At 34.1% G+C, this 17,456-nt stretch overlaps 1 protein-coding gene across 1 annotated transcript; it reads left to right on the top strand.

Moving 5' to 3' along the window:
* The first annotated feature begins 3,261 nt into the window (after nucleotides 1–3,261).
* LOC116020156 (zinc finger BED domain-containing protein RICESLEEPER 2-like) lies at nucleotides 3,262–5,319 on the top strand. Its single transcript, XM_031260639.1, has 3 exons — nucleotides 3,262–4,591; nucleotides 4,677–5,241; nucleotides 5,307–5,319. The coding sequence occupies exons 1-3, from the start codon at nucleotides 3,262–3,264 to the stop codon at nucleotides 5,317–5,319; spliced, it is 1,908 nt and encodes a 635-aa protein (XP_031116499.1).
* Nucleotides 5,320–17,456: the final 12,137 nt, after the last annotated feature.

Genomic DNA, 17,456 nt, shown 5'->3' with positions numbered 1-17,456 from the left:
TTTCTAGGCAGTGAGTAGTGGGATTCGAAATATTTAAGCCAAAACAACTATGATGAGGATGAGTCAAATATTCTAACAAATGCAAATAGGGTGAGGATGAGTCAAGTATGAATTATGCCTTGCATATGCATGTGATGACACGAAATCCTAGATGCTAAAATGATCAGTATGACAAAGCAATTAATGCATGTGATGATCAGATAAGTATGCACAAAAATAAGTAAACAAGTAAATAAATGGATACAGAGATTTATAGTGGTTAAGAGGTTATGCAATCCTCCTAATCCACTCTTCTCCTTTCACTCTAAGGACGGATTTCACTATCTTCAATCACCTAGATACAATAGTGACCAAGTGCCCTTCTAGCAGTTCTACAACTCCGAGTGTCTCGCACAAAGCTACACTCAATCCCGAGCGCCTCGCACAAAGCTATGCTCAACCCGAGTATCTCGTACAAAGCTATACTCCTACACCAACCAAGTATCTTGTACAAAACTACACTTAATTTCCCTGAGTGTTTTGCACAAAGCTACACTCCTACACTTTTTCTCACAAGAAATAAAAATATTTCTTTCTAAGACTTGATTCTCTCGTGTTTAGCTCATCTGTGCTTGTCTTCAAGTCTTCTTGGGGTTTTATAGAAAAATTAGCTATTTGCCCGTTGTACATCTTCAGAGCTTTAATTATCTTCATATGATATTTGTAAACTTTGATGACTTTGTCAGATGAATTTGAATATTTGCATTTGATGATCTTCCAACGTCTTCTTTAATCACTAACATAAATTTTGTCTTGAAACTTGTAGCCACATTTCCTTGACTTTGTTTATTTTATGATAATGTGAACAATTGAACTGTTCCTAATTCATAAGTCAAGTTGCTCTGAATCATTTCAGTCTGGTGATTCTTGCTTGAGCATAATTTAATTCCACCGAAAGTTACTTTTGACTTTCCTCAATTTGCCCTCAGCTCCAAGTAGCAAGAATCTTTGTTTTCTTTGAATTATATTTCAGGAGTCATCATCTTGCCAAATTGGGAAAATAATATTTCCTCTTATAGAATTATCTTTATGAGCTTGGCAGTTGACCTCCTTGAAAATATTCATGAAAATAGATCATCCTATTTTCATTCCTTGATCACGCCGAGTTAGCCTCTTCTTTGAAATAAACTAGTTAGCCTCCTTCTTGAAATAAAAGATAGGTTGACTTCCTCTTTTAATTAGAATGTAGGTCAGCCTCTTCCTTTAATAACATATAGTCAACCTCTTCCTTCAAAAGAATGCACACGGTCAGCCTCTTCACCATACTCTATGCGATCATCCTCTCTCTTTAGAGTTAGCCTCATTTTTCAATAATTTGTGCTTGGTCATCCTCCTTTTGGAGTTAGCCTCTCCTAGGCTTATTGTGGATGGTCATCCTCTTGAAGTTAGCCTCTTTGACTTCCACATGATAGGTTATCCTCATCTTATTTTAATTAAGGTTAGCCACACCACTTAGCTTCCAAGAGATCATCCTCAACTCCAAATTAATAAGACTCAATTTCTTTCTTGAGTTGGCCTCTCTTTGCCTTAGCCTCATCTTAAAATTAATTTGTGAGAGAACCCTTTCTTGTTGACTCCTTAGTTTTGACTTTGTTTTAATTGTAACATCTTCACCTTAAATTAAATTAATTCTTCCAAAGAATTAATTCATGAAATTCGAACCAATGTTGTTACGTTCAAGGATGTTCACGAGACTTTGACCAATTCAATTTCTTCTCAATTTGTGAAGTGGAAGCGAACGATTTACAAGTATAAATTAAATTTATACTCTTGCAATTTCGTGATGCTAATGTAGAAGAGGTGAACAAATCATGTAGTCATATATAATTGTTGATGGAGAAAGTGAAGTATTTTTTGGGATTTACCTAGGGGTGTTAGCGAACAGAGCTTTCGACAAACTACTCGTGTTCGTGTTCGGTAAGCGTTCGTTTATGTTCGTTTATTAAGCTAAACGAACATTAACAAACAAAATTTTGAGCTCGGTTAATAAACGAACAGAGCTTGAACAGTTGGGAGCTCGTTTGCTAAGAGATCGTGAACAAGCTCGTTTGTGTTCGTTAGTGTTGTTCGTGAACAAGCTCGTTTATGTTCGTTAAGTAATGTTCGCGAACATATATATATATATATATATATATATATATATATATATATATATANATACATTCGCATATATGATATAACATATCACACATTTACACTTCATTAATTTGCTCTTCATTACTTCCTTAATTTATTAATTTATATGTATTATCATTAATAACAGAATCTCAGGCAGCAAGCAATAACCCAGAAAGTCACCAACAATAATTTCTTATGGTATTCTTTATTTTTGTTTTATTTTTACTATTTGAGTTTAGCTTTATTTTATATTAATTAGTAATTATGGTTGATGCTAGTATGCCACTTTGACATTGTATTTGTGTGTTTATTTGTTCTTTGAATTTTCTTGTTAAGCTTTTTGGACATTTGGACAAGATGAAGAAGAACAATGTAACATATTGTACTGTGTCAATGTGGTAGTATTCAATAATCTTATTAATTTTATATAATCTTATTTATTTTTTTTAATTATAGTGTGAATATTGTATATATTTTTAATTACTTGTTTGTATTATGTATAATAGCAATGTCTTATGCAAGTTACAACACAGTTGATCAATATTCAAGTCCAAGTGTTGGTTCTTCAGACTTACCAATAGATATGGCAGAAGGAAATGAAGCAAATGTAGACCTAATTGGGTTAGAATGTGATNATACATTCGCATATATGATATAACATATCACACATTTACACTTCATTAATTTGCTCTTCATTACTTCCTTAATTTATTAATTTATATGTATTATCATTAATAACAGAATCTCAGGCAGCAAGCAATAACCCAGAAAGTCACCAACAATAATTTCTTATGGTATTCTTTATTTTTGTTTTATTTTTACTATTTGAGTTTAGCTTTATTTTATATTAATTAGTAATTATGGTTGATGCTAGTATGCCACTTTGACATTGTATTTGTGTGTTTATTTGTTCTTTGAATTTTCTTGTTAAGCTTTTTGGACATTTGGACAAGATGAAGAAGAACAATGTAACATATTGTACTGTGTCAATGTGGTAGTATTCAATAATCTTATTAATTTTATATAATCTTATTTATTTTTTTTAATTATAGTGTGAATATTGTATATATTTTTAATTACTTGTTTGTATTATGTATAATAGCAATGTCTTATGCAAGTTACAACACAGTTGATCAATATTCAAGTCCAAGTGTTGGTTCTTCAGACTTACCAATAGATATGGCAGAAGGAAATGAAGCAAATGTAGACCTAATTGGGTTAGAATGTGATGCTGGAAATGATGTTACTAAGGAAGTTGAAGAAGTGGAAGGGGACTGTGAACCATATAAAAAAAAGCAAAGGAAAAAATCTTCAATTATTTGGCAGGAAATGACATTGGTCAAACTTGAGAATGGTGAGGAAAGAGTGCAATGCAATCACTGCAACTACAAATTGAAAAAGCAAAAGGATGGGACAACCACACAATACAAAAGACATTTAGATTGTTGCATAAAACGCAAGATAAATCTATCTGGGCAAAGGAACATTTGTGTACTTCCATCAACACAAAAATCAGAAAGTGTTAATGGTGTTCAAAGTTGGAAGTATGATCAAGCGAGGATAAGGGAAGTTATATCTCACATGATCATGGTTCATGAATTGCCATTTTCCTTTGTTGAGTATGACCTCTTCAACATAGTCATGCAAACTGCAAGTCCATATTATGAGCGAATTAGTCGAACAACAACCACAAAAGATTGTTGGTCAACTTATGAGATAGAGAAGAAACGAGTACAAGGATTGTTGAAATTAGTTGACAAAATTAGCATCACAACTGACATATGGACATCAAACCAGAACATCCAATACATGGTGATAACTGCTCATTTTGTAGACTTGGATAGTAAGTTGCAGAAAAGAGTTTTGAACTTTGTTGAAGTTCTTCCTCCACATACTGGTACATGTGTTTGTGATGCAATATACAAATGCTTGCAAGAATGGAGTATTGAAGAGAAAGTGTGGACAATCACGGTGGATAATGCCTCATATAATGATTCAGCTGTGAGGTTGTTACATGACTCTCTTTCTTTCCATACAAATTTGCCACTTGATGGTAAGTTATTTCATATTCGTTGTTGTGCACACATATTGAACATTCTTGTGCAAGATGGTCTTTCTGAGATTAAGTCTATCATTGAAAATGTGAGAGATAGTGTCAAGTACATTAGTGCCTCACCTCAACGATTGCATAGTTTTAATGAGATTTGCAAACAGCTTCAAGTGCCTAGCAAGAAGTTGATTTTAGATTGCTGCACTAGGTGGAATGCAACATTTGTTATGTTGTCCTGTGCTTTGGATTTTAAGCAAGTATTCCCCCGATATCAACTTCGAGATCCGAATTATAATTGCTTGCCTTCTGATGATGATTGGCAAAGAGTTGAGGAGATATGCTCTTTATTGGTGCATTTCAATGAAGTTACACAAATTATCTCAGGTACATTGCTATACAATTAAATTTATTTATATTATTACTATCATATATAAGTGTTATATAATTTAACTATTTTTTTTAAATATAGGTTCTGAATATCCAACATCAAATTTGTTCCTTCTTGAACTATATAACATCAAAGAAATCTTATGTCAAAAGTCTGTAAGTGTAGAACCTTGGATGAAAAACATGGCCCAAAGAATGCAGCAGAAGTTTGACAAATATTGGGGTAGTAGCAATCTATTGCTTTCTATTGCTGCTGTTTTAGATCCTAGGAATAAAATGACATTTATTGAATTTTCTTTTCCAGTCATTTATTCTGAGTATGAAGCTACTAGACAAATTGCTATTGTTCATGATTCTTTGTATGAGTTATACAAGATATATTTGGATAAATATGCAGCAACTTCAAAGGAAAATGATTTTCAGGCAATGGATACTTCTGAAAATTGTGTTGCTACTACTACATGGAAAGGGAAGGGGCTAGTTGTTGAAACAGGGAGATCAAAGTTTGAGAAGTTTGTGAGGAATGTTGAAACTGTCCAAAATGTGAAGTCTGAACTAGATACTTATTTACAGGATGGTGTGTTTATTTGTGAAGGGGATTCTACCAAATTTAATGCATTGGATTGGTGGAAGTCAAACAATCTAAAGTTTAGAGTGTTATCAAAGATGGCATGTGAAATCTTATCAATTCCAATTACTACGGTTGCTTCAGAGTCAACATTTAGTGCTGGTGGTAGAGTTATTGACACATATCGGGCATCTATAAGGACAAATACTGTTCAGATGCTACTTTGTGGAAGTGATTGGTTGCGTAACTTATACAATCTGAAAAGGAAAGTAAAAGTAAGTATTTTCAATTCTTATATTTAATATATCTCATTTTATCTTCAATAATAATATTTAATATAACAATATATACATATGTATCATTTAATGTAGTGTACTGAAGATGTGAAGACTATATCACTAGAATGACTTGGAGTTGAAGAAGCTTTTTTGGATGTTCCATGCAAAATCAGTTACATTTTAATGTTTTTGGCTTGTAACTTGTAAGGATAACAAACAGTTTGTTTGTATTTTCTTTATCTTGTTTTTGTTATTTTTATAGTTATGTTGTTTATTTTAATGGTTAACAAACACGTTCGCGAACGTGTTTGTTAAGGTTAACGAACGTGTTCGCGAACATGTTTGTTAAGGTTAACGAATGTGTTCACGAACAAATATGTTCGCGAACGTGTTCGTTAATCTTAACGAACAAGTTCACGAACGTGTTCGCGAACATTAACGAACACTAACAAACGATTAACAAACGATCTCGAACAGCATTTTCAAAATCCTTAACAAACGATCCCGAACACGAACACTATAAAATTCTTAACAAACGAACACGAACAACCCCTGTTCGTTTATGTTCGGTTCGTTAACAGCCCTAGATTTACCTTATTGTAAATCAAATCTCATTCGACATAATTTTTATGTCATGCACATCGAGAAAAATGTTTTTAATACAGTAATGAACATTCAGGGTAAAACAAAAGACAATGCGAAAGCAAGAGAAGATTTGAAACTCTTTTGTAACATAAAAGAGTTAGAAAAAAAAACCTTGCTACAGGTAAATAGCCAAAAGCCTGTTATTCATTAGACAATAAGCATAAACAAGTATTATGTGAATAGGTGAAAAATATAAAATTCTCGGATGGTTATGCGTCAAATATGGGAAGGTGTGTAGATATGAGCAAATACATGCTATTTGGAATGAAAATTCATGGTTGCCATGCTTTCATGCAAAGGTTGATGCCAATTGCATTTTGAGAGATGTTGCCAACCAAGGTTTGGGAAGCAATAACTGAGTTAAGCATTTTCTTTAAAAGCTTAACTGCAAGAGTCATTAAAGTTGAAGAAATGACAAGATTAGAGGATGAAATCTCAATAATTTTCTGTAAAGAGTTAATTACTGATTTGGTCCCTCGACTATTGGGATTTCACCACTTTGGTCCTCGACAATTTTTCTTGCCCAATTAAGTCTTCGACTTTGAAAAAATTAACCAATTTGGTCCTCCCGTTGATTTTACCATTTGATATCCGTTAAATCGGGACCAAATTGGTAATTTCACTATAGTCAAGGGACCATTTCAGTCAAAATTAATTACCGAAATGGTCCCTTAACTATTGAGATTTCACCAATTTGGTCCTGATTTAATTGTTGTTTAACACCAAAATAAACGGAGGACCAAATTGGTTAATTTTTTTAAAGTCGAGGACTTAATTGGGGAAAAAAAATTGTCGAGGACCAAAGTGGTGAAATCCCAATAGTCGAGGGACCAAATCGGTAATTAACTCTTTCTGTAAATTAGAGAGCATATTTGTTCCGGGATTTTTGACTCAATGGAGCATCTGCCAATACATTTGCCATATGAGGTTAGGATTGCTGGTCATGTTCAATATCGTTGGATGTATGGGTTTGAGAGGTAACTTCTATAGTTACTTATTTTTTAAAATACTAATAGTTGTTAGATACAATGGTATCTAATATTTGAATAATTTTTTTTTTTTTTTTTACTTTTGATTGCTCTATGAGTTGAAAAAAATATGTGAAAAACAAGGCTAAACTGGAAGGGTCAATTTGCAATTGGGTCATTATCCATCATATTATGAATTGTTCAAGCATACACATACCAAACAACACAATGAGAAAACATTCATAGTTGAAAAGGCCAAACAAATTCATGTACGTTTAGTTTATTTTTATTTTTAAAAATATATATAACTTCACATATATTTTGTATTAAATTTCTTACATATTTTAGGAACAAGTTCCATCGCAATATATGAGAGATGTTGACAGAAAATGGGGAACAAGTGGATGATAATCAATTATACTATGATGTGGTTGGTGGACATGACAAGAAAAGAAGAATTTATGGACTTGGTTCATATGGTTGTTCTGTTGTTAATGGTCCAACTAGTGATAACACTTCTGGCAATATGACCCTAACATCTCGACCACCCAACAATGCTATTTCTATAAATGTACAAGATGAAATTTAGAGTTTGAATGCTACTATTCTCCTTATGCAACAACGACTTGATGCTAATGATGGGAGAGAGCAGGTACTTGATCATCACCTCCATCTCAAACCAATTGATTTCCATGTGGATTGTTGTTTTTGAAGACTATTACATTATTTTTTTAGGCTTGAATTGACTATTATTATGTATTAAATTGATAATGTATTATTACTTGAACTTAATGTGTATTGATAATATTTTAGAATTAATAGTGTCTTTTATATTATTGTAGTTTTATATTAATATTTTAAAAACATTCATTACTATTTAAAATATTAATTTTAAATAAAACTTTTAGAAAATAATTGGCTAAAGTGCCATTTGGCACCCTCAACCATACCCGATTGTTCATCCTGCACCATAATCATTTATAATCTACATAACGATGCACAAACTGAATTTTCTTTTTCGCCTAGATTATTTAGCCCGTTTCCCAGTTCCACAAATGACAAGGCACCGGTAGTAGCTGATGTGGACTATTTTCATAATTATGTATTTTCCATGTATGATTTTTTTTAAAAAAGATTATTTTAGTTTTTAGTTTTGACCGTTCGCGTAATTTCCCCTAAACCCAAACCCTAAGTGAAAGACAAAGACGGCGACAACAAACCCGTTCGCGTTTGCGTAATTTCCCCAAACCCAAACACAAACCCGTTCGCGTAATTTCCCCAAATCAATTCCCCACAAAATTAGTTCTCTGTGGACGAAGACAAAATTAAATTCTCCCCCAAAATTGTGAAGACAACGACGGTGACGACTTCTTCCCCAAACAAAGACGGCAAAGATTTCACCCAATTCTCCAGACGAAGAACTACAGGTATGTCTACTTACCCCCTTTAACTTAGTGAAATTTTCTAAGGAAAAATCGATTACTTATTGTCAGTACATTATAATCATACTGTCTATGTCTTGTTGCTTTAATGAGAATATTTTTCATCTTTCTTTTTCGCACTTGTTGCTTTTTCACGCTTAATGGAAGGTGTTGTTCCTTTTTCGCACTTAGTGGAAGGTATACTTGACAGACAGTACCCTGTGTTGTGTAGTAGATATAGTGAATGTGTGGTAGGGCATATGCTATTGCTGTAAAGTGGTCCTACTGTGAATGTGTGGTAGGGTATATGCTATTGCTTTAATGTGGTCCTACTGTGATTAATATATGCATATAATGTTGAAGTACTGTGTTGTGGTCCTGCTGAGAGTTTATGTTAATGCTTTTCACAGTGGGTCCTGCCATGTTGCTTTAAAAATTGTGGTCCTGCATAACTAGTTGTGTATAAAGTCATAAACTGTGGGGATTGCTTCTTTTTATGGGTAAAATGTGCATTGAATATGCTTTTTTTTTTTTTGTCAGGATGGATGAAACTGTGGAATTAATAATTCACCATGGTGGTAACTTTGTGCGTAGCCTTAGGTTTGAATATTTAAATGGTGAGACTGAGGTAGTGACAGTAGATCCGGACTTAATATGTTATCCCCATCTAGTAAAATATATAACAGACCAAAGGTATGGCAAAATAGCCTCACTTACTTACAAGTTGATCTCTGAGCTGTTTAAAGATTTAAAACTATTACACAATGATGAAAGTAGTTTACACTTAGCTCAAATTGCTCGTCAGCATAAAAAGTGTGAGATTTATGTTGAACATGGAGTAGATGAAGCTGAAGTGGTTGGTTTATGTTTACCTGGGCCTGAAGGGGGTGAAGTTCAACAACATGAGGTTGAGAATGAGGTTGATGTTGAGGCAGAATTAGGGGCTGAGCATGGGGTTAATGACTTTGAGTCAGATGCTGAAATTGGCAGTGAAGAATGGGGAAATACTGAAATTGGCAGTGACATAGAAGCTAAAAGTGAGAGTGCAAGTGACAAAAACACTGGGCAGGGAACTGAGGGTGATAGGAGAAAAAGAAGAGCAACAGAGGGTGAAGAAACTGTTGAAGATGCCCAAGATTCTGAGTATTATAATTCTGAAAATCCCCCTACAGTTGAAGAAGAATTGCAGAATGAAGAAGGGAATGAAGTCCAGTCAAAATACAATGATAAATACCCTAAGTATAATCCAAAATCTGATCCCCCATTTGTAGAATTAGGCATGTATTTTGATGATAACGTGCAATTTAAGCTTGGTATGATTAGTTATGCTTTACACACTAAGAGGGACTTATTCTGGAAAAAAAATGGGTTAAAGTATGTTAGGGTAGAATGTCTTGGGAAGGGATGTGCATTTCATGTTAGTGCAGGTTGGGAAGAAAGAACGAGGTGTTTTCAAGTAAAGTCAATTATGTTGAAGCATAGATGTAACACTCAATTCACTTTAGGGATTGTTAGTCAGAAGTAGTTAGAATGGAAGTTTGAAGAGAAGGTGAGGCAAAACCTTACCATTGGTTATTCAGAGTTGAGTAGGGCTATAAAAGATGAGTTGTCCATTAATGTCACAGTGAGTATGTGTAGAAGGGCAATAACGGGGATTCTTAAGAAGTTGGACATTGGGTATGAGAGTCAGTTCAAGAAGCTAAGAGATTATGCTCAAGAGTGTCTAAATTCAAATCCAGGTTCCACTGTGAAGATTAAAACAACAAGAACTGTTCCTACATCACCCTTGGTGTTTGAGAGGATTTATGTGTGCTTTCAAGCAATGAAGATGGGTTTCTTAGCAGGGTGTAGGAAGTTTAATGGGCTTGATGGATGCTTCTTGAAGGGCAAGTTGAAGGGTGAAATCCTCACAGCTGTTGGAAGGGATGGGAATAACCAGATGTACCCAATTGCTTGGGCTGTAGTTGAAATTGAAAATAACTCTTCATAGAGATGGTTTTTGGAGCTTCTTAAGGCAGATTTGGGCATTTCAAACAGCAGTGAATGGACCCTAATGAGTGATCAACAAAAGGTGCATTTCTGATTATGATTCTGATTTCTTTTAGCATTTCTGATTCTGATTTCTTTTAGCATTTGCGGAACTGTTTTCATTGCTGATTTCTGTTAGCATTTCTGATTCTGATTTCTTTTAGCATTGTTGATTTCTTTGGAACTGTTTTCATTGTTGATTTCTGTTAGCATTTCTGATTGAGGCTTTATTTAGCATTTCTAATTCTGATTTCTTTTAGCATTTCTGATTCTATTTTCTTGTGGCATATCAACTATAGGGATTAGCCAATGTCATTCAAAGTCTATTCCCTAGGGTTCACCACAGAAACTGTGTTAGGCATGTGCATGCCAATTGGAGTAAGAGCCATAGAGGGAAGGTACTAAAATGTCATTTCTGGCAGATTGCAAAGACCCCAAATGAAGCACAACTTGCTGAAAATTTGAAGGCTTTAGAGAAAATAGATGTTGGTGCCCGTGTTGATCTTGACAAATATCCCATGTAGTTGTGGTGCAAGGCTTACTTCAAGGAAGATGTGAAGTGTGACATGGTAGATAACAACTTGAATGAGGCTTTCAACAAAACCTTATTGAATGCAAGGTCAAAGTTCATAATTCCACTACTTGAGGATATAAGGGTTGCAACAATGAAGAGGGTGGCAAACAAAAAAGCATGGGCTGAAAATTGGACAGGGAAGTATGGCTCATTGGTCATGAAGAAATTGAATGAGAGCATACTTGGTAGTGTAGGTTGGGAAATGGTATTCAATGGAGTTGATGGATATGAAATTAAGAAGGGCAAATTTCAATTCAAGGTAAACTTGCAATTGATGACTTGTTCTTACAGGCTTTGGCAGTTGACTGGGATTCCATGTCGTCATGGCATTTGTGCCATATTTCATAAAGGACATCAACCTGAAGACTATATACATGAATGCTATAGCAAAGATCTTTATCTGAAGACATATGACTATGTAATCCAACTACTGAATGGGGAGATTTTTTGGCCAAGGACTGAGGGTGAAGAGCTACATGCACCTGTACCAAGGAAAATGACTGGCAGGCCAAAGAAGAAAAGAAAGCTTGAAGAAACTGAAAAGAACAAGAAAAAAATGAGTGATGAGGTTAACAAGTTGTCTAGAAAGGGAAGGATTATGACATGTCATCTATGCAAAGGAAAGGGGCATAACAAACGATTTTGTCCTACACTATCAAGCCAACAAGGAGAATCTGCTATTACAGGAAGAGGTAGAGGAAAAACATCTACTGCTGCTAGGGGGAGGGGAAGAGGTAGAGGAAGAGGTAAAGGAAGTGGAAGAGTGACAGACTTGTCTCAAGAAAGCTTTGTTGGAACATCAGGTAATAAATTGAATACAATGCTTATGTAATTAATTCATTGATGTTTGTAGTTTATGAGTAATTGACAATGCTTCCTTCACTTGTGTAGCTTGCACAGATTGAATGGACTCAATGGAACCACTTTAGAAGATGAAGATTGAAGGCAATGTATATTTTGTTCACTGGCAGTGTATATTGGTTACATACTGTGTTGTTGCCAGTTTAGACTTTATTTTGGCTAGCTCAAATTGTGTATGTTAATGTCATTTTTGGCCGTATGGCAGTTTAGATTCTATTTTGGCACAACCCAAATTGTGTATGTTAATGTCATTTTTTGCAGTAAGGCAGTTTACACTTTATTTTGGCACACCCAAATTGTGTATGTTAATGTATTATTTGACAGCATGGCAGTATGCTTTTGTCAATTGAAATGAGCAGCACACCATTATCATTAACATTGGCAATATGGCAGTGTTTTGTCATTTGCTTATAACTGCAGCATTGAGGAGCAATTCAATTTCACACATGTAAAAAATACCATGCCTTCAAACATTTTAATTAGTATGGTTTGCTGCTCATTTCACCATTCAATATCATACAAAACACCAATACATTACCATCTAAAAAACACCAACCCTTCAAACAGTTTAGTGAGTATGGTTTGCTGCTCTTTTCGCCATTCATTTATCATGAAAAACAACAATGCATTACCTTCTCAAAACAACATATTTCCTACAAGCCCAACAATTACAATAATAAGAACAACACACTTTGTCCTTAGTAGTTTGTTTTCCTTTTTCATTTCACTACACTCATTTACAATTAAGTTTCGTACACCTACTATCTCACTATTCAAAGAAACTAGCATGTTGGTTATGTCTTCGTGCTCACATTCCCTTCTCCTGGCACTTTGATCATTCCATAGAAAAAATCCGCAACCATTTCCATCCTGTACAAGTCAAATTGAAATAATCAAACCCATTAAAAATTCACAAAATAAACAGAATTCAGATTTTGGAAACTACTTAACAAATGTAAAAAAATATACTGCCAAACCCTAAACCCTAATTCTTTAATTCTGAAAATTAACAAAGTTCACAGAATTAACAAAAGTCAAAAGCATAATCTACAAACTTTTCTTGAAATCACAACCTAACAAGTCATTTTCACTATATAAACAAAGTTCAGAGAAGGTACACAAATTATTAAAAAAAAAAAGAATCTTTCTCAGAGGCCAAAACCCAAACCAAAACTAATGCAACAAAATTTCACTTCATTCGAATTCAAGGCAAAAATAGGTTAAACTACTGCAAAATACATTCTACACATCCTGGAAAGTAACTAAATTAAAAAAAATTAACAAAATGAACAAGAAATTTCAGGAAACTAACTATCTTCCATCTTTGACACCCGAAGAATTTTTTGCCCGAGTCTCTAGTAATACAAATCGGAGCTTTCAACCCACAATAACAGAAAATACTAAGCTCGTAGTCCATATTTGTTCTTACTCGTGATGAAGATGACATCTCAAATGGTGGGTGAAGAATATCGATGAAGAAAGGCAGATTTGAAGTAGATCGATGAAGAAAGGCAGATTTGAAGCAGATCGATGAAGAAGAGGGCCAAGATTTGAAGTAGTTCGATGAAGAAGAGGGCCAGGAAGATGATAGAATCGCAAATAGGGTTAGATATTTATATTTTGATTTGGGAGAGCTGAGTAATGCGCTTACATGGACTACAAAGGACTAAAAAATAGTCCACATCAGCTACTACCGGTGACTTGTCATCTGTGAAATTGGGAAACGGGCTAAATATTCTAGGCGAAAAAAAATTTTCAGTTTGTGCATTGTTATGTAAGTTATAAAAGATTATGGTGCGGGATGAACAATCGGGTATGGTTGAGGGTGCCGGATAGCACTTTAGCCAAAATAATTCAAAAATTGTGACGGAATCGCGACAAAATATAAGTTTCGCAACGAAATATTTGTTACAATAAATGTGATGAAATCGCGACGGAAAAAAATTCCGATGTGTTTTTTTTTTCAAAAGAAATTGCGACGGAATAAAAATATGGCAACGGAATTAGCGTCGGAATAATTTTCATTGCAAATTGCGACAAAAATATTTTCGTCGCCAATTTGTGACGCCTATTTCCATCACATTGTTTTATGATAGAATTATTCCGTCATCTATCAAAATATGACAGCGCAATAGATTCCGTCGCAATTCAGGATTCGCGACGAAATTTTGCCTATTTGTGACGGAATTTTTCCGTCGTGATTCATGATTTTTCTTGTAATGGTACCTATTACTTTTAAAGTGACCAGTGATGATTTATAAAGTTATTATATTGCTTTAAACGTGTGAAGTATTACACTAAGGCCTATTACTTATATGAACTTATTAATACTTTGAGTAGAGTGTGTGTTATCCTTAAATACTTAAGTTATGTGTGGGAAAACTATTTTGGGAAATACCTATATATCACTATCTTTGGCGATGAGTCAAACTATTTTACTGAATGGTTCCAAAAAAAACTTATTTACAAAGTATATATGTATTTATCTTACGGGGCCTAATTTGGGCCTCGAGAAATGCTTATGGTAGTTTGTGTAGATTAGAACTTGAATTGCTCTGACTCTGTTACAATGTACTATCTGTTCATAGCTACTTTCTCAACCTACTAAAGCACAAAGAGTCAACAGTTGCCTCCACTGAGGCTCAAACCCACTCCCATCATCCATGTGGGAGTGTAAATTGGGACACCGGGTGTCACTAGACTAAAGGTCTTTGGCAATTGCTTTGTAGTTAGTTGTGATTTGAATAAATGATTATTTATAATTAAATTTGTAGATAGAAACCTTTGTAGCTTGTGCATTTGGGCTTAGCTATGGCCCAAGTGTGGCATAGCACCCCTTAGTTTGGTTTTGATTTCGCTTTCGCATTTGAAATCTTTTTGAAAATCAATATTACATCTATATTTTATCCTTTATTCATTTATTTCTAGCTCTAAAATTTTGGGGTGTTACCGGGCCAGGTCAGTAGGATGAGTTTCTTTCGACCGGCTCTTGACGAGCATGTCGTCAACATACGCTTCCATGGTTGACCCGAGCAATCCTTTGAACAACTTGTTCACCATTCTTTGGTAGGTAGCTCCGGAGTTTCGTAGACCGAATGCCATTACCATGTAGCAAAACACTCCATCTGGGATTATGAAATCGGTGTTCTCTTCATCCTCTTTGCACATGAAAATTTGATGGTAGCTTTTGGAGGCGTCCATGAAACTTAGCAGCTCACACCCTGCCATTTCATCAACCATCTGGTCGGGATTTGGTAAGGGGTACGGATCCTTCGAATAGGCTTTGTTTAAATCAGTGTAGTCTATGCACATTCTCCATATAGGTGGTTTATGTGCAAGCTAAGACTACGTCCGCTAACCACTCTAGGTAGAGAACCTCTCGGATGTGCCTAACTGTCAAGAGGGTGCGGTCTCCTTTTTCACGAACTCTCTTCTTTCAGTTCACAAGTGCCTCTTCTTTTGCTTAACCGGTTTGAAGCCCGATTGAATGGATATTTGGTGATATATAACCGACCGGTCGACACTAGGTAGGGGTGGGCACGGGTCGGGTTTGGGTTCGACCCGAGGGTAAAATTAAAATCCGAAATATTTAGAGTGTGAATTAATCACAACCGAACTCGAACCAAAATACATATAAATAATTTCGAATTCGGGTTAACTAAGTCAGGTTGGGTTCGGGTTCGGATCTGAAAACCTGAAATATGAATTCTGAGCAATTTGTTTAGCTATTTTCACTGTGTTAACAAATTCACTGTATTAATATATTCTTTCAACAAAGATCACAATGGAATTCACATTGTAAACATATTGTTTCTTCACAATTCATAATTTACAAATTACAACTTAAAAAGTCCAAAGTTCACAATTCAAAGGACTTACAAATACATAAAGTTCATAGTTCAGAATTCAAAGTTCACATGATTTGCTCATCAAAAAGTCGAAAGTTCATAATTTACAAATTATGACTTTACATAACGGTTCTCCAAAAAGTTACAAGGATTTCTTCACCTGAAAATTCAAATTTACAATACAAAATGCACATTCTAAATTTCACAAGTTGCTTTGTTCTCCAGTTCCATCTTCAACAAAAAAAAACAAAAATTAGAAAAATAATAAATCAATTACTCACTATTTAAATTTATAAGAATCGTAATTCATAAATATTTACCTTCTGTAAAAATATGTAGGAATTAAGAAACTAAGAACTTGTCAACTTGGAACATTAAAATTCAAGAATCTGTATTCTCAAAGTGCCAAAATGCAAACATAAATGAGTATTTTAAAAGTATCTTAACAATTAAATTGAAAATAAGGAAATCTTTACCACTTTATCTGCAACAAATCTGCAATTCATGCAAAGCTTCTTTGGCAGATTCAATTTCTCTATCAGTTCTCAAAACATATTGTCACAAAAAATAAAAGATAGGATTGTAAAGTATAATACTTAACTTTAAATATTGACATATTCAATTTGAAGTGTAAACACTTACCAGTTGCAAATAGGCAATTCCAAACTTTCAACTTCTGAGTTTCAAATTTCACTGTTAGCTTCCCAACAATAGTCTTAAAACAAATAAAAATATATATTAACAAATAAATATTAAATTTAAAAATGTGTAAACAGTTAAAATGAAAATTAGAAGAAAAAAAAACTAACCAATTACAACTTTATCAACTGCAATTCACGCAAACAATGTTTGGCAGATTCAGAGTTTCAATGTCAATTCTCAAAACATGATGTTTGTCACAACACATAAAAAATAAATTATAAAAGCATAAGAGTATAACACTAACAAGAAATTAGGAAAATATAAAAGTGTAAACACTTACCATATTCACATGCTCAAAACAAGATCCCAAAAATTCACTTGTTAACATACTATTACACATTTCAAGAGACTAACAATGCAACAAAACTATTAACCTCAAAAATACCATTAGATATAATACATAAATACAAAACAATAATTTGAAAAGTTGCAACCATTTTACTTATCAACTGCATTTAGGTCCACGTCTTTGGCAGCCACATCTATGACATAAAATACAATTAGATGTGTATGAAATTTAACAAATAAGAAATGATTTCACAAATATTATATATAAAGTTTAGAAGAAATAAAATACATTATTACCTCTCTCTAAGTTCTCAAGAACATCATAATCTTCCTCAATATGAAATGACTTTTTATTAGGTCCAATCCAATCTTGGGCACAAACCAGTGCTTCCACCACTTTTTGTGTTAAGCTACTTTTGAAGTCATCAAGTACCCTTCCACCAGTGCTAAAGGTAGATTTAGATACAGCTGAGGAAATTGGGACAGCTAGAACATCCCGTGCCATTTTAGCCAATATAGGAAACCTTGGTTGATTAACTTTCCATCAATGAAGAATATCAAAAGGTTGTTCCCACCGATGAAGAATATCAAAAGGTTGTTCATCTTCTGTATCTTCCCCCAAATATTTGTCTAATTCTATTTTTTCAATTATAGAACCAGATTGACTTTTGAATTTTTTAA

The sequence above is a fragment of the Ipomoea triloba genome, chromosome 5, assembly GCF_003576645.1.
Source record: "Ipomoea triloba cultivar NCNSP0323 chromosome 5, ASM357664v1".
NCBI lineage: Eukaryota > Viridiplantae > Streptophyta > Magnoliopsida > Solanales > Convolvulaceae > Ipomoea > Ipomoea triloba.
Note: the sequence above shows the minus strand (reverse complement) of the source record. Positions and strands in the feature narration are given on the sequence as shown.

What these genes read in the sequence shown, in the direction of transcription:
- LOC116020156 (XM_031260639.1), top strand. Translation starts at nt 3,262, where the DNA reads ATGTCTTATGCAAGTTACAACACAGTTGATCAATATTCAAGTCCAAGT. An exon ending in AGTTACACAAATTATCTCAG is followed by an intron (nt 4,592 to 4,676) that starts GTACATTGCTAT and finishes TTTTAAATATAG; the next exon opens with GTTCTGAATATCCAACATCA.